The sequence below is a fragment of the Dicentrarchus labrax genome, unplaced genomic scaffold, assembly GCF_905237075.1.
Source record: "Dicentrarchus labrax unplaced genomic scaffold, dlabrax2021, whole genome shotgun sequence".
Classification (NCBI taxonomy): domain Eukaryota; kingdom Metazoa; phylum Chordata; class Actinopteri; family Moronidae; genus Dicentrarchus; species Dicentrarchus labrax.
Window position 1 is genome coordinate 10,023,053 of NW_026136716.1, and position 18,367 is coordinate 10,041,419.

The window sequence follows — 18,367 nt, forward strand, 5'->3', positions numbered from 1 at the left end:
TGTTTACGATGCAGTAGCCCTATGCTGTAGCAATCTGGCTCTAAAATGTTGGACTTTAAAACGGGAGGCCGCTGTTCGCTTCCGATTTCCTACCAACAATCGACATTGGAGTGTTTTAGCGACTGATATAGCTTCGAGCCACAAACCTCAAGCAGGGAAAGCAGAAATATCAGCATAGCTCGATAAATTTACTTGTATGACACCATGTAATATTCTATCAGCTCCAGTACAACAGTTCTCTTTTACCCTCTCTGCTTCCTCGGCTTGTGCCTTGGGGTGGGTTTAATTCCCATCAACAACACCCTGTATCTCTGTCAAGATTGATCAGAGCTGCAGAGATTGAGGTCTAACAGGAATCAACCTGAGCTCAGGTCTCTTACTCAAAGCGCACTGCTATCCAAACGCCCTGCCAACGAATGAGTAGTGGGCCAGTGACAGCTCTTTGGAAATACCACCTGGAACATGTTAGCAGCTTGTCAAGGCACACTGTCTTGAGGGGTGGGGTGAGGGCAGCGGCATCACCTGCCTTTTTCCTGGACTTCAACCTCCCAGCGATCTGACTGATCCTCCTCCCTCCCTTCTGACATTTCTCCCTGCCGCCGCGTGCCAGAGGCCTTCACTTTGCTTTACACTCTTGTTTTGTCTCTCTCTTTCTTCCTCTTATCTCTCCTCTCCCCTTTCAGCCTCGGGATCAAGTTTCAGGCCGACCTGAAAAACGGGGGCGATGTACTAGAGAAGAGAGGCTAAATGACTTTCTATTGTTGAGCTGAATGTGGATGTTTATCAGGACGGGGACAGCTTGCTTCTCTGCACTACCTGTTGTCTGAGGGAGATCACAAGGCTTTCACTGCCTTTGGTAATGTATCACACCACCACCCACGTACTGTAAGCCTCGACTGCCTTTGGTTGTCGTCGGTGCCAGGCAGACAGACAGGTTGACAGAGCATTGGAGAGACAGACGGGCACACTCAGTCATTGTGAGCAGCAGCACAGCCGCGTTAGGAAGAAATGGGTAAGAACGGCCAAATTAACATGAAACAAAACCTCTACAATGTATCTTAATCTATTAGTTATGAGCCTTTTGATGGATAAAAAAAAATGTAATCAGCGTTTGGTAAAGAGCAAGAGAGCCACAGTATTTCAGCAGCATGTGCAAACATTTCTTAACACACTCTGAAAATAAACCTTTGTGTTGTTGTCTCTCTTGATCTCTTCGGCTTCACACGGTTTTGATGTTCGACTGTCACCAGTGTCAACTTTCATCATCCTAACAGGGAAGCTGAGCAGAATGCACCTTCAACAGAATCTCTTATTATGATCAACTTTCATTAACAGCACTAAGAGGAAAAGGCTCACCTTGGCCCAGCGCGTGCTCGAACAATGACCCTAGCTTATTATTGAATTCTATACAACATGAGACGACGTTATTGTTCAACTATCTGGGAAGTTTTTTTTTTTTTTTCTTTGGGCTTGATAACGAATAGCGACGGACAGAACTCCAATATAAGTTCTTTATTACCACAGAGACGTTGCAGATGACCTTCTGTGATATTGGCTGACTGGCAGGCTGATGAAGGGCAGGAGGGACTGAGCGGAATTAAAGTACTCCACAGTTGTGTGTGCCGCCTCGATGCGAGTGACATCGGGGGAGGGGGTGAAGGCGGCTGGAGGTCGGAGAAGTCGGCTCGGGTTGAGTTATTGGGTCAAGTGAGAAAATTTGGGTGGTGGAGGTTAATTAGTTAGAGTCAAACATCCTTCAACAAGTATTACCGAAGTGCCAGAGGGGCAAGGCACTGCACCTAAACTGCTCTGGTGGTGGTGGGGGGGAGAACAGCGTTCTGGGGAGAGCAGAACGCTGTTGAATAAACTAAAACAACAGATAATACTGTAGATTTCATGCAGGTGGGCAGTGCAGCTATGATTAATAGACAATTCGTTTGGAATAGGCTCTCTCAAATTTTCCGTTTCTCATTAGCTGTCCATCTTGGCTATTACACTCTAATGTAAATTGATTAGATTAAATGAAGTTAAACCAGCTATGGAATAATTAGCCAGTAAATTTAATTAGGATTATAGCAAATAATCAAATGGTGTAGATGGGGCTGATCCATGGAAGATGGAGGTATAATGTATTATTTGGGTTTTTATCAGAAAATAAAATGGATGGAAGTCAGGCTGAAATGTTAAAAATTGTGTTATTTTATAATTCACCAATTTGCAATATAAAAATGAATGAGAAACATTTTACTTAATTCTTCAGAGTAGTGTTGTGTGTTGTTCTTGGTTTGGAGCTGTGTCAGACCCGTGGTTTATTGCCTCACCAGCAACATTTTCCTGATTGAGGTGAGCCACTATGCATTATTAAACTCCTGAAAGCTGAAAGTGAGACCCACTTCGCCCCTTTTTGGCATATATCTTACACTTTTACTTTCCTATAAACGGAAATGCACTTCAAGAGTTTAATCACTTAACATACAGTTCAGTTTTCATCCTTTCTTCCCCCTGAAGTGGCTCCAGTGTTAGAAAAATGTCACACTGTCTGGGGACATTTATTCTGTATCATCTTACGGCAACTCATAGTGAAACACAAGTTTCTTTATTTTTTTCTCCAATCTCCACTAAAATGTAAATGATAGTTTTGTGGGTATGAACAATGTAAACAATTCAGTGACATATACAGTCTATATATTCGCTCTGTGGAACTAGTCAGACACTTACCTTGAATTCCATCTTAAATAGGTACCATCAGCACAACATCATCATCCACAGGAAAGCAAATGAGCTAATGGTAGGCATGCAGTGGCTGAGGAAAATAATTCAAAATGATTGTCAACTCAGCAAGCAAAGAAAAATAAGATTAACACGGAAAAAAAAGGATGAAAACAAAACATGCAACACGGATGGGACATGCATTTCAAAGATGGATCAATGTTCAGCTAAAGCTACATGCATATCCGTTTGTGAATGGCTGATGTACAGTTTGACACAGATACGCAACTGCTTTTTCTTCATTTGTTGTCTTCTCTCACTTCACAACACTGTTGAGGGATGTGCAAGTATTCAGTAATGCGATTGCTTTTGCCAGTAATAACTACTGGAACAAAGACCGAGTTATAATATTGCAGTTACCAATCAAAAAAGAGATTATTGCTTTTGTTATCAAGTTGTCTAAATCTCAGATTGAACGGGAATTATCAAAAAGGCTTTAAATCCTGCCACTGACTTCCGATTCATTTTTCTCACATTAGACTCACGCAGCTACAGCTTGAATGAGCCGTGGCAGGGAGTTTTATATTATCTGGCGAAAGTATTCCCATCACTTCAATTAAAGCAAATGGATGACAAGATATTGGACATCGACACTATTCCCTTCTGCTGATCATTCACCGGCAAGAAAGGAGTTATCTGCCAATTTGGTGGGTGTAACAGAAAAGCCATATATATATATATATATATATATATATATATATATATATATATATATATATATATATATATATATAAAAAACAACAACAAATGACTTCTCCCAAGGAGGATTAAGTTATACAAGCCCTTTTGAAATGAAGTAATGTTCCCCACAGGCGGTGCTGTTGGGTACCTAGAGCTGTCCTTGCAGGCGTGGCATCACTCTTGATCCAGAAGGAGACCCAGGAGAGGACCACAGTCAGGATACAGGGGATGTAGGTCTGGATGGTGAAATAGCCCATCCGTCTGCTAAGGTCAAAGTATACCGTCATCAACACGTAGTCGCCTGTTGAGAGAGAGACAGAGAAAATGGAGCAGTTCACTTAAAAAGGCAAAACTTGATTACAGAAATTAAAATGCAATAAACATCGTAATTTTAGCATTGTCATTGGGAGCATCTCATCGTGCTGACATTAGCATTCAGCCCTAAATACAACCTCACCGAGCTGCTAGTGTGGATGTAGAATATTACAGTAGTCTGCCAGACAGAACTCTGTTGTACAATATTGCCGTTTTAAGTTGCATCATACTGCAAGGTGACCCTGCTAATTTGTAAGTTACACTTTTCCATCCGCCCATAAACAGACCATAACCCCCGAGGATCTGCTGCAGCGCAGTGGCTCATGAGTAATTAAAAAGGTCTGATATGTAGCTGGAGGCTACATTGTGCTGTGATTTTAACTTGGTCATCAAAACAGAGGCCAGAACAACATTTTACTGCAAGATTGTTAAATAATCCTGCACTTTATCTGAGAAGCTGTGATAGTCAGTAGATTTAAAAAGAAGACAGGTCTGTGTCTTATGTTTGGGACAAACAGAAATACAAAACAACCAGGGGCCAGGGAATGACCCCTGGGGAACACCGCACAAAACATTTGCCATTTTCTGTCAGTAGAGATTAACTGAAACCATTTCAGAGTCAGTCCAGTTTTCTAATGAAATTGTCTGAAGTGTCTAAAGCTGTACTAAGATCTGAGGTCTTCAGTAACTTTATTTAAGACAGTTTCTGTACAGTTTAGAGCCGATAAACTCCACTGAAACTCAAAGTTGTTTTTATTGGTCGCACAAGACATCAGAGCAGTGTTCAGTTCCTTCTCTGATAGTCTGGAATTAAGTCTATAATTGCTTAAAGTAAGATAATCTGGATCAAACGGGAAGGCAGACAGACAGAGGGGAAAAAGACAAGGACAGAGGGAGACAGGAAAGAGGGGAGATAGCTGGAAAATAGTGAAAATTAAGAGAGAGAACAGAGAGACGACAAGGGGAGAAAAACCTTAATGGAGCTCAAACAACAGAGGAAGGAACTTCTCTCTAACTTGAGCAACTATACAATGGCACTGTCAGTGTGAGGGGAAGAAAGGAAAGTAGAGTGACAGAATTTATTCAGTTGCCTCTTTAATGGTCCGACTACAGTAGGATGCTTGTTATTGCAAGCGTTAATTGACAGCAGCAGGTAGATATTGAGCTACGACACTTAGTGAACAAAAGCCATTGTTCTGTAACCTTGACAAAGTTCTACGCATCAGAGGAGCATTACTTCAAATATTACTGAAGAATGCTGTTTGATAATGTGCTGCCATTCAGGCGTTTCCATGAGAAGGATGTCGGATTGAATAAAACATCTGTAGGAGAAGACCTTTTGTCCCCCGCTCACAGCTGAATCTCACCTCATTCTCCATATAGAACTGAAATAATCATTTTAAATCGCCTGGTGCAATGAATAAAAAGGCCCCGTGTCTTGGTGACACATGTTCTGTGTAAGTGATAAACACTCACCAGCACCAGTTTAGCTTTTCACAGTGTTTTTTGTGATGTCCAGGGCTGTTTTTAGGAGCTTTTTTCCCCCCTTTTCACTTTTAAGTCAGTCACACTGACATCCAATACACAATACTTTCATTGTTAAGTCTCTGTTCTCTCAGCTTTTTTGTCACATTTTTAATGACTTTGGGCTTGTTTTACACTGCAATACAGTCTTATACAAAGAAGACAATGCAAACAGCACAATCACGCAGTAAGTAGAAAAAAAAAATATGTTGTGCAGTTCGAATTCCATAAATCATAAAGAAAAAAGAAAGTTGAATTGCTTTTGCTATTATACAAATAAAAACATATAATAACATGATCATAATCGGAGTACCATGGCTGTAAATGCACAGGTGAATCCTCAACTTCAGTTAGTTAAACAAAACATATGATAAATGATGATCTAAACTGAATTTGAAATAAAGCCTACAGGATCAAGATCCAGATGTTTTCTCTGGGAATGACAGCAGTAAAAAAGGCCCCACTGAGCCCCATTAAAAGCACTGACCACACTGCATCGAGCCACCAATGCTGAGTGGACCACTAAATATACAAAAAGCAGCCAGCAGCTTCAGTTAAAAGCTCAGGTTAGGATCAGACAGAAAGTGGGGAATTCAAGCAGAGCTGCTTTGAGACATTTCACAGGTAAAGCACACCTCCACTGTGCTGAGCAAGTAGTTTTGAAATAATGTCCAAACCTTACTTACACAACAGATCCACACTGACACCTGCACTCAAATACTACAGGGCACCAAGGTACTAAGAAAATATGAATGTTATCTTAATGCAAGGCTAAAACTGGTATAAACTGATCATTTAATCAAGGCTTTTTTGTACAGTAGGCTAAATGTGAGTAATATAGGAACAATTTGGATCATAATCCTAAAATAAAAATAATAATAAATATAAGACAATAATTCCTAAATATAAAACCAGGATAAAATTTATTACAGACTAGTGTGCATATAAAGGTACTAAAAGACAGACTATGTCAATGTCATGATGAGGACATTACACAGGCAGAAGTTGGATGAAGTTGTATTCAAGTAAAATAGCATTAAATTCTTAATAAATATTAAATATCACAATGAAACAATCCCAATGGATTGTAACCATGGCACCAAGATGTATAGATTTATTATAATATTACAGTTTTTAGTGTTTGTTCAAGCTTTTGCTGCGTCACACTTACATACATACAGTAGCTATTAACAGTGGACTCATTTGGAAGAATTAGGTAACTGTTGGGAAATTGGGAAATAAAAATGTAGTGAGTGGAAGGTGAGATGTATGGTGCATAATCACTTTTTATTCAAAGAGAGTCAATTCTGTAAATACAAATGTGCTTTTAAGAAAGACCAAAATTTAATATCATAACTAAGGAAATATGCATGTAATCAGATCTTGTACTAAAAATAATTAGTTGCCTGTATATTACAAAGACTGCAGCAAATTATCTGATTAATTTTCTCCAAAGCAACATTACAACAAAAGGAAATATTAATCACAACACAGAAGGCACATAAAATCTGAGTATTTTGCCATTTCATCAAAATAAAAAACTGTCTAGTTTTATTTTATGCGCCCGTTTATGTCCGAGATAAAGTGTTCTCTTAAAGCAATCCAAAGCGTTTCTGGTTAAATAAACAAAAAAAAACAACTCAATTTTATATACCAATAGGGGTCAATAAAACAACATTGCAGCTTGAATTATTCTTCGCTTCCTCACTTTGAGTACAGCAGTGCACAGTCGTAGAAGCAACCCAAGATAGACACTCTTCTGCAGACAGAATGTCTAATTTGACAGTTTAATGCTCGGAAGATATGCGTCATTTTGCAAAGTTATTCTTGCAAATGTTGCAGGATTATACCGTTTAGCTTGCATTAATGACTGTGTGGAGGCAGCAATAATGTACATTCCCAGATGGACTATCTACAGCCGTGTGCGTACCCACGGCAGTGTGGTGACTTCTGTGCATTGTAGCAAACAACCCCTCTGTTTACATTCTGTTAGGACAGTAAAAAGCCCTCTGTTTACACACTCCTGCAGAATACTTATTAGCCCGAGTCACCCGCTCTACACTTGTCTACAGACTCTGTCATGCCATGCAGTCAGGTCTGCTCTGTTTGGAAGCTGTGAGGAAAACATTTTTTATTACTGAGCACAAGACAACTCAGCTGAAATGTTATTGTGGATTCTTCACTAAACTGACAAACAATTGCAGTGATGGCCTTTTCTTTTCTCAACTAAGTTTTGAAATCTTTCCACACTTTTCCACACGAAATTCAAACTTTCACTGAAGATTTGTTACCTTGTGAAAGTGTCATGATCGAAATGTCATGTTTTAGTTTTTTTTTAAATGCTTCATTTTTGCCTTTAAATTTTCCAACCCAAGCTTCATGTACTGACTTTTGTTTTCTCCAACAAAAACAAATTCTCTCGTGGTCAGTTCCTTTTGATCATTTAATTTTCTTTTCAGAAATGGGTAATAAAAAACAATATATATATATATTTTTTTTCATATTCTGCGACCGGCTGGGGTCATTTACAAAACCATAGCGCCAAATGTAGGATTGCTAGTGTGCCAGTGTTGCTTTATCCTTTAGACTAAACAAGGCCTGGCATTTTAAAGAAATCTTACTGTGGTCAAGTGAGGGAAAGTCAGCTCAAATTACTTTATACCATTCACAATTTTATCAAAACCTAAACAGTAAAATAACTAAAAATTCCACATGGCTATAGTGAACAGGACTCCATTGTCAATGTAAGTAAACCTTATTTATGACAGCTCAAATAGGGAAATTATAAATGGTATTTGAGCTGTCATTCCTTTTAATTACCCATTATGCATAATTATTATTATTATGATTTTTTTATTTATTTATTTTTCTTTTTAAATAGGACATCACATTCAACAAGATGGTACGGTAACATCAAAATCAAAGGGGCGGCTGACCCTGACCACAGTGAGATTTCTGCAGTTGACAGAATTATAGCAGAAAACAGTGGCAGCTTCTCAGTCACAGTACACTGAAATATGCTTCTGAAAAGATTTGAGGCGTGAAATGGGCAATTCAGTAACAGAATCTTGATTCATATTTGATTGCCTAGTTTGACAGTTTGATCTCAGTTTTGTGCCGTGCGCTGGATAGCCTCAAAACGGGACCATAATGTACTAAATGAACAGCATGCTGTATGGAAGAAGACTAGAAATTAGCGACTGAGCCCATAAACTTATCAGGAAACTGTTTACTGAACTAATAAATCAAGTGAGAAGTAGCATAATTTTCCCATAAGACTCATTTCTATCAGACTCCTTTTTTGCAGCCCATGCAGCTGCCCCCTGCTGGTCATTAGAAAAACTGCAGGTTTTTAGACACTTCCTCGCTGGCTTCACTTCACAGACTCAGAAGCTTTCTACACTAATCATATACTGTCAAGGGTTACTATAGGTAGAAAGCTAGTTAGCGCAACATGTTAATGGTTGCATCGAGCAGATAAACATTCCTTCAGTGTTTCTGGTTTTGGAAAGGCTTTAAACAAGACAAACCCAAGCCTGCTGTGTCTAATTATGACTGCTATAAACATAGATTGGACAATCAGTGTTCAGAGGAGGTGTTAAGTGCACACTCAATCATTTTCTTTTTTAAAGTCTGCATGCATGGTCATGTCTCTTCCTCATGCAGTGACACTTTCATCATAGTTTCATGATTTCCAGCTGTGATTTTATATGATCTGCTGCAGGTTAGTGAGCGCAGCCAAAAAAAGGTATGAAGGCTTTCATACATCAAATAAAGAAGCAACATCAAGGGGAGTTTCAGTATTGTGATCCGTGATGCAATCAAAGGACAAAGCATGGGATTGTCAGCAATTTCACTACACATTCTTTACAGGAAGGCATTTGAAAAAAAAAGTCCAGGGTGGACGTGTGCGGAAGGAAGAACATCAGCATTTCTGCAATGCAACCCGCAGAAAAAGGCATAATAGAAGCTTTTTTAGGGAATTTGTGAAGGGATGGTAGAACAAAGTGCCGAAGCGTTTGGGATTCCGCACTGGGGCCTTTTGAAGAGGACGCCGCTGAATTGATAACGACGGTGGATTTGCGGCGGTGGTCCCCAGTGGCGCTGTGGCCGGGGATCTGTCCACTCTGTCCTCATTAAAACAGCCCCATGCCTCATGTGTTTATGAGGGATGAAGGATAAAGCGGAGAGAGGGAAGACAGAGAGAGCGAGAGAGGAAGAGAAACGCAGCACTTTCGAAGTTTGTCATGATGTAAATTAATGATAGGTATTTTTAGCCGGGGATCTAATCATCATGCGTGTGGAGATGGAGCTCCGGCAAGTGAAACAGGAAAAAGAAACGAGGTAATAAATGAGAAAACGGCTAATTTTCTTGAACAGCATGAGGTAGATGTGTAGGTTTGCGGTTGCTTTTGAGCATCTCAGCAGAAAATTAGTTTGGCTGCGTTTTTTTGATGCTGCAGCGGGAGTCCAGGAAAACATATAATTTATAAGGCCATCAACGTGTCTCGGGATGAGAGCGCTCATCAGTCACCTTTTTTTGTGTGTGTGTGTGTGTGTTATCAGAAACAAAGATACAATGGCAGCTTCTCATTAGCTATAAACAGGATGCTTGATCAGTATTCCCGATGGGTGATGGAACAGACGACATTATTTCTCTCCAGTTTAAAAGAGGTCTATATTTGATTTAGCTGCGTCATGTTTGAGTATTGGGACAGAGACTGCCACGCTTAAACGTTTTTGCAAAATGAATCTGTTCAACTGATTTGCACTGAGCTCCTTAATAATTTGATGCCACTCCCTGTTATCCCTCTCCTAATCATGCCAAGTGCTCTTGTTCCTCGAATATTCATGAACGGAGGTTCAGCTCTTAGAAAGCTGAATGAGGTCACATTATGCAGACTCGTGCACGCCTCTGCAAAGACAAAGGACTTGTGTGGCACAAAATATGCAACTCATAAACAAGGTTAAGAGGGGTTAACAATCACTGCGTCACGCTCTTTCTCCATCTCCCTCGTTCATAATGTTTTGCGTATTAGGCCATTAAAATCTGTCTTTATCTTCAAGGGTCACGTGGAGGCATTAAAAATGTATTAGGAACTTGTCCACCCCGTTCCGGTTGTGAGTGTAATTACTGGCACCTGTTGGAGCAACAATATTTCTCCAGCTGCCTCCCCGAACAACAAATTTAAATTAAATCATCAGAGGAGACAAGGCCTAATAACTATACTGCACAAAGTATGGGAAGAGAGAAGGAAAAGAAGTGAATAATTAAACTTCCTTTTTAATCTTTAATCGTGGTGATTAATGTCAGTGGAGAAACCTATTTGCCCTTACACCCGAGGGGAATACTTATGAGCTTGTAGTTATACGATTACATTTATGGTCATGGTGCTAATGTTAACCTGTGCAAAGCTTGGGGCACAGAGGCAGTTGGGCTGAGTTTTATTTTGAACCCTGCTGAACAGACGGAAAGACTCCTGCTAGTTCCAGCTGCTAGCCTGTAGCCGATACCGACCTTTAACCTCTGAGGGTTGCACGGAGGTGAAAAATCATCAGTCATAACGCCATGAAATGCAACCGTTCAGCATGAATTTTGTGCCACAACTGACAGTAATCTTGACCTTTACTCTGCGTCTTTCTTACCCGCTGTGGTCGAGAGCACATCCGTGGTGTTCCTGAGCCCCATGAAATCAAACTGGTAAAGCCTCCAGTACTTCTGGTCCGAAGTCGCCACCGAGTTCCGCGCCCACTTGTACATGATCTCATCCCGTGGGTAGCCGTCTAGAAACCACACAGAGAGTGAGCGTGAAAGGAAGAGAGAAACGACACAGATAAAAGTTGAAGGCGAAGAATACAGGAAGGATTAATGCAGCAATGCAGTTTTTACTGTATGCATGATTTATACCTGATTTGGGCATGATTTATACAAATTTATACAGTAAGTTTTCATTGGCAATTCAGTGGACTGCAGACCAACTGAGCAATTACCGTTAACTTGTTTGCTCTGAATCTGCCGTAATGCACCCATGATGAACAAATATCCACTCTCCCATGTAATTCAATGTGTGATTTAGTTTCAAAACAGTCAGCGCCTTCGACAAGTGCAAGGCAACTGGTCTCAAGGATGCTCTTGAATCAAATTAAATTGATAATGGTCTGTCTGCTTCACTGCAAGAGACTGATCTTGGGAGGGAAAAGGCAAGTCCACTTTAAAGAAAAATTATAATGAAATGTCTTGACTCTTTCATATAAATGGATATGTTTTCTAGTGTGAGATTATAGGCCATGTGCCTTCCATATACTCCTGTGACAAACCTATTATTACACTTCAGGGACATGTGAAAGTACGTCAGTCAAGCCACTTTGTGGACATGGTTAGCTTTGAAACTGTAGGATTTCACATACAGATCCCCTGCCGGGTGAAGCAATGTAACACAAGTACAAGACAGCATGCAAGATGTCGAACTTCTATGAGAGCTAATACACTGATAACAATGGCTCCATGTTAAAAAAAAAAAAGAAAGGAGCTGAGCTCATTTGACAAGTTGAAGCAATTTCACATCGAAAAATGAGTGACAGAAATAATGAGCGAGTGGGGAGTGTTGTTGTGCCCTGTAGTGGGAACCAGACTAATTATGTAAATAGTCTCATTTAGAGGATAGCCATCTATAACCAAGAAGAGCAATCACCATGAAGCAAGAGAGGTGTTTTTTTTTTCTCCAAACACTAATAATAGATGGCAAACATTATTGCCATCATATTTCTCTTGGTGTGTTTGCACAATTATCTTTACTGCAAAGAGTATTACCATTGTGTTACCAGTGTATCTTCATAGCTACAAAATGCTCGTCATATTTCATGCCTTTAAAAGGCCCCCGAAGCAACATGTTCTTGCACCATGTTATAAATTACACTCTTCTGTGGCCTTGGCTCTAATATTCTTCCTGTCTATCCTCCAAGCAAAGAAGACGTGGGATGTCCGCTTCTGCCGTATTACTGTAAGCAGAGTCAGATATACGTGAGGAAATCTGCCAGTAAAATCAATATCATGGGAGCAGAGACAAGAGGGATTTTGAAATTTGAGTTCGCCTCGCTATTTCTGTGATATAAACTATAATGATACTGCAGCTATTGGGCATATTTTTCATATTATGCTCATTGATACGAGACGTTTTTAACCCTGTTGTTGTTCATGTTCAACACCTAGTAAGGAGTTGGCAGTGTGGTGTATAGCTAGTGTTAGCGGTCCCTTGTGGGTCCAGCTCAGCAACAGGTAGTCCTGTAAATTAAATGTCTGGAGTGCTTAAAACACAGGATACGCTGGCGAACAACGTCGGCCCCCAGCAAACTTCTTAAAGATCCAGTGTGTAGGATTTAGTGACATCTAGTGGTGTTGTTGCAAATTGCAACTCCCACCTGTCACCCTCCTTTTCAAGCACGGAGGAGAAACTACAGTGGCCGCAAAATGTGCAAAAAAACCTGCCATTCTGGAGCTAGTGTTTGCTTTGTCCCTTCTGGGCTACTGCATACATGGCAGCTCAACATGGCGGCATACACGGAAGGCGACCCACAGTGTCTGTAGATTAAAACGGCTTATTCTAAGGTAAGGAAAACACACCAGTTCTTATTCTCAGGTGACTATACACTAATGAAAACTTACCTATGAATATTATATTCCATTTCTGCCTCTTGAATGTTACATACTGGACCTTTAACTACAATGAATTGAAGTGATGCAAACTATTTTTAGTGTTTGTTAACAAAGCACAGTACTCAAATTACAGTACTGATAAAAAAAAAAAAAAAAAAATCACAGCCCCAGGCACTAAAATGTAGGGGCGTATATAACAGCAAAAAAAAAAAAAAATGAATTAAACCTTAATTTACTCTTTTTGGTAGTTACATTTTTGACCAAATAAGTAAAAAAGTCTAAACAACAAGCGTATACTGATTTCAAAATCCAAACCCTCTGAAGCTCATTTCATTGTCCTGAATGTATCTACTCTGTTATCTACAGTATGTATGCATGTGGGTGTAAGAGGACTGCATGTTTAAAATTGCAGTTATTCTTCTTGTCTGAAATACTGTACAGCGTGCTTACTAAAGATACCTTATCATAAAGTGAGAGGAAAGAAAACAGCTGACTCTAAGCACATTTCTTTTTCTTCTTCCACCTATTGCAGAGCAGCGGCTCTTTTCAACAGCCATACCTGTACGCAAGGTCAGTTCCAGTTTATTTCACACATCAGCTGCTATGGGAATATGTTTGAACCGTAAGAATTCATCATTATTTTCCTCGTTCTTGTTCACGAACACCCAAAAACTTTAAAACAAGTCCATTTTTAGATGAGGTCTTCAAAAATGAAAACAAGAAACTTGTGAGGAACATAAAATCAGAGTGACAACTTGGTTTTATGATTGACCGTTCAAGACCCCCTGCGGTGGGGTTTCAAATAATGTAATAAGCCCTGTGGCAGTCATGATGGAGGTGCTCAGGCTTTTTTTGGGCGGGAGTGACCGAGGACTGCTGATTACATCTTTAAATGTATGAATGGCCTGATTCTTTACTGGGAAGACATCATTTTGCTACTGGTGTAACCGAGTCATTTTGGGTTTCAATAATAGTATCAGATCTGCTAAAATGAAAGTCTTTTCAACATATCTGACTGGTTTTAGCCCATATATCATGTAAAATAATCTTGCATTTATATATATATTGTTTGCATTTTAAGTTTTTTGTCACACTAGTGGTATTGGAAGGCAGTTTTGGTCTGTCAGTCGGTCAGACTGAGAAATCTTTACAACTTCTGGATGAATTGAGGTGAATTTTTATACAGACATTCATGATCCCAAAAAGGATAAATCCTACCGACTTCGGTGATCCCCTGACTTTTCCTCTAGCGCCAGGATGAGGTTGACATTTGTGATTTTGAGTGAAATGTCTGATTAAATATTGGATTGAAATCTGGTTCAGACATTCATGTCCCCTTTGGGATATATTTCAGAATCTTTGGTGATCCCCTTACTTTTCATCTAGTGCTTAGTGTTGCCAACTATTTTCAGTGGAAAGTCATTAGGTGTTGCTAGGTTGTGTCAAACCAGGGAGCCGTATCCATGAGAGCACATTCACTGAGAAATATTGGTAATACTGGCGCAAAAGGGGTGTTTAAAGTTAAAAATTGAGCAAGAAAGTCATTTTGGGACAAAATTTGACACACTAAGATGAACTAGCATTTAGCTCAAAGAACTGCCTCACAGAGCTTCTTATTCTCATTTTAACATATGGTGTAGATTCAGCAGTCTGTATATGCACAGTGAACAAAACCTGGCTAAAACATGGAGTTTGTAAGTTCTCACAAATGATATAGTGATGGAGACTTCAATGTTTTTTCCCCCTCCTGTAGCTGGCAGCTGATTGACAAGAACCAAGGGGAAATATATTTAAAATGTCACATATTTAGCCATTTTTTTCACAAAGCAAATGACCTACTGGGCTTCAGTCTTGGCCAGCCTTTTCTGACACAAAGGCCACAGCTCATATATAATGTTATGTGCAGTAAAGATGTGAATATCCTACCAATATAGAATCACAAAGGGTGTTATTTAGGAAGTGATTGCGGCTGTGATTATGATGTGAATAACTGCAGTCCAAAGTGCTTGTAATCATTCTTAAGGCTTTCCAGTATGTCTTTTCTACTCCTGCCCCCCCACCTCACACAAGCTATTATACAGCGAATAAACTAAAAAGAAAGATACAGTAGCTTAAAAGCTTCTTTGTCACAAGAACCAAGATATGAATTCAAAACATGTTTGCAAGGTGTCAGATTGTTCGCACAATGTCTGTCAGAAATACATCTGCCATCAAAAGATACTCAGAATCGCATTCATCGTGTTTTATAATGCTCCATCTCAATAAATGAAATTGATTGCAGCCATAATGGGGAAGATTGTAATTTGCTTCATGCTGAAGAGACAGAACATTTTAAAAAGGCTGCTACAGTATCATAATACATTAAGTGCCGCGCGCCTTGAGTGGTAAGAGAGGTTGATGGTGTGTAAGAATGGGTTATGTGTTTGGACAGTGGAGAAAATTTGGCTTCATCATCAGATGTCTTGATGTGCAGTGACTGAGAAAGACTAACATGTTTGTTTATGGAAAACAGACGGAGATGACCTGAGAGAAACACATGCTGCTCAGTTAGTTAATGTGCTCTCCTTTGGCATCTCGTGTCGTAATATGAAGATTGACCGCACAGGGTTTCTTTAGAACTTCTAAGTGGGTGAATAAGCTTGTCAGAGTCATGTAGAAATCTGAAGAGCAGCTTTACATTTTCCAAAACAGTTGACTCATACGCGCAGACCCGGTTGTCTGTGCTGCTGCCACCGAAGATAAGACGTGTTCACATACACAACATAAAAAGCTCTGGACGTTTTAAAAAAAAAAAAACAGACGCAGACCAGCTGCCATGAAAGCTTTTTGTTATTTTTATCATGGAAGCATCTGTTCCGCACTGAAAGGTAATTCTTTTTTAACTGGCTTTTAGTAAGATCTCCAAATGTAATCTCCATTGTTCCGTAATTATCAAGGGATCTCGCTCTGATCAGAAAATCTTGAATAAAGCACAGATTTACGTTTTAAATGGGGAGGATTTAGTATGTGAACTATAAAATGTATTCCAAAGTCTTTTTAGAGTGAAAAAACAGCTATCTGAGCTATTGCCAAGAGGCCAAATTTAAAACATAAACCATGAAATTATGCGGCGATTTTTATCAAAACATGTTTGAGCAATTAGCTATTGACATGTTTGGGGGCAATGGCGACATTCAGCTAAAGCAAACAGAAAACTTTGAGGCTTTAATTTAGTGTCACTGAGGACTTTAGCTGCTGATCTGTTGCAGCTACAGACAGAAAAGAAAAAAGAAGTCTATTCATATGGCGATGAACTTAGACTGAGGGAGAAAAAGGGTTATTACTGCAAATCCTTTCACTGACAGCAGAGACATAATGGAAACCCATTTGCGACCAATAGCTTTTTCACTATGTACAGTACTGCGACAGCCACTCTCGTCACTCTATGAACAAATTGTACATATGCTCAAAAACAGTCAATTGATTGTCCGAACTCAAAGCCGAGAGTAGGTTTAATAATGGCCTGGTCACAAATACTGCCATCTGTAGTCGCATGAGGTAATGATTATTACCTAAATTAAATCACATCTAGGCGCTGGAAGACGTCCGGTGCAGCAGAATGACCTGTCATACAAAATCAAATGTGATTTCGGTGCTTTTTAGGTGGCGGGTAACTTAATAAGGCGCTGGTTAATGGAACAATAAACCCTTTGAGGACTCTAATTTCATGCCAGTATAAAGCCGTTGGCAGAGCTAATGCAGCCATCATGTCATTTTCTTCTGGCTCTCGAGCGTTTTAATGTGCAAGAACAAAAAAAAAAAAAAAGTTCTTAAAATTAAGTAGTTTGTGCTTCAATTATCCATTTTATTTACAATGCGAGTCTCCTGATATATGTTGCCAATTCCAGGTATACTGTTGATTTGAAGAAGTGAAACTCCTTTTTCTAAAAGCAGATTTAAGACATAACATTGTCTCTTCATGTAAACATTTATTAAGAAAGAATAGTTAAACTGTTAAAGTATGACAAAATTGCCCCACACATTAAAACTGTAGTCCCACGTCACCATGAGGTCTCTGAGGTCTTCTGTTCAGGGTTTGTTGGTTTGTTTCCAGGCAATGAAGTTATGGCTCCCGTTGGACTTAAGTGAAGCACTTGGTGACGTCTGATCTAGAAAGGTGCTATAAAAATACATTTTTTCTCACTTAACTACAAACCATTACAACGTGTGGCTATGATTCATGGACGCACTTTGAGCTAAGCCTCATCATTAGCGCCAGCAGAGAGGCTGATACTGTGGCCCTCAATGTGGCCCAATGCATTAAGTTCATCCTCTCCATCTTCCTCATCTGATCCCTTATCTGTGTCTGATGAGCCAGTGGGAGGCAGAACCATAATCTGCACTCCTCTTTTCCTTCTGCCATGGAAAATGTTGACGAAAGAGAAATTCCCAGAAAAGCCCTACTGATGAATTATTTCTAATTGAACTTCAACTTAAGATTTTATTAAATGTATCATTTAAGAAAATTATAAATAAAACATTTCAACTTTCATTGTCAGCCTATTTAATAAGAGTTCTTGTTTGAATGTAAATAGTGAAAAAAAAAGAGATCAAAATCTTTTAATACCAATTTTCCCATTTCCCGCAGGTCCCTCCTGCCTGTTATTCCCTGACTTTAAGTTGCTCACAGCAGCTCCCGTCCAGTGCAATGTAACAGAAGAAGCAACTAATGGTTGTTAAGTATGATCTGTTTACAGAAATAATCTAGTCAAAGGAGTTTTAAAAGTTTTTGCCAAAAAAAATCGCACTGATTTATCATAATCACTGATCTTTTTGTTGAACTCACAACTTGTAATTTTTCTTCCTCTTGCAAGATGAATACGCACTTCCAGTCCTAAAAAACGTCTTCTCTTGAACTAATATTCAAAGCGCCGACATCAGGTCTCATATAGCGGCAGCTGGGGTGATTTACTGGAGTTAATACCCTGCTAAATTAAAAAGTTGTGGTGACACAAAAGTTTGTACTCTTGACAATAATTTGCGACAGGCTGAGTAAATATCTCCCTGTATGTGCAGTTCAATCCCCAAATCAATGATTCACGCTCAAACTGGGACACCTAAATTGAGGGCCCCCTCAAAGAGGATACAAACATTTTAGGGCTCAGGTTGTGTCGAGGTGGCACAGTTTGGTTTCTGTACTTTTTTTGGCATTAGAATTGTGCTTTCACCTATTTTTTTGTCTTTTTTCTTTCCGTCACTAATGTTCATTTTGTCCTTCACATTCGGACCCATTTTTTTGTATTCATGCAGCCTGCTTTATAAGTTTTACCTGAGCAGGTGTTTCATGTATACGCATCACTATGCATGAATATGAGCATATTTCTCTATTTGTGTGCATTTGCGTGTGTGTGTGTGTGTGTGTGTGTGTGTGTGTGTGTGTGTGT

General features: G+C 39.5%; 1 protein-coding gene and 1 long non-coding RNA gene across 2 annotated transcripts in view; one reads left to right on the forward strand and one right to left on the reverse strand.

Annotated features, from left to right (window-relative positions):
- Positions 1–18,367, reverse strand: part of LOC127378693 (gamma-aminobutyric acid receptor subunit gamma-3-like) — an 89,704-nt gene that overhangs the window by 13,767 nt on the left and 57,570 nt on the right. The window contains exons 7-8 of the mRNA XM_051427839.1: positions 10,937–11,074; positions 3,600–3,752 (exon numbers count right to left, since the gene is read on the reverse strand). Of these exons, the coding sequence (XP_051283799.1) occupies positions 3,600–3,752; positions 10,937–11,074 (291 nt within the window). The remainder of the gene's footprint in view (positions 1–3,599; positions 3,753–10,936; positions 11,075–18,367) is intronic.
- LOC127378699 (uncharacterized) lies at positions 9,025–18,308 on the forward strand. Its single transcript, XR_007888135.1, has 3 exons — positions 9,025–9,634; positions 12,254–12,291; positions 13,477–18,308. It is a non-coding gene; the product is annotated as an uncharacterized LOC127378699 (long non-coding RNA).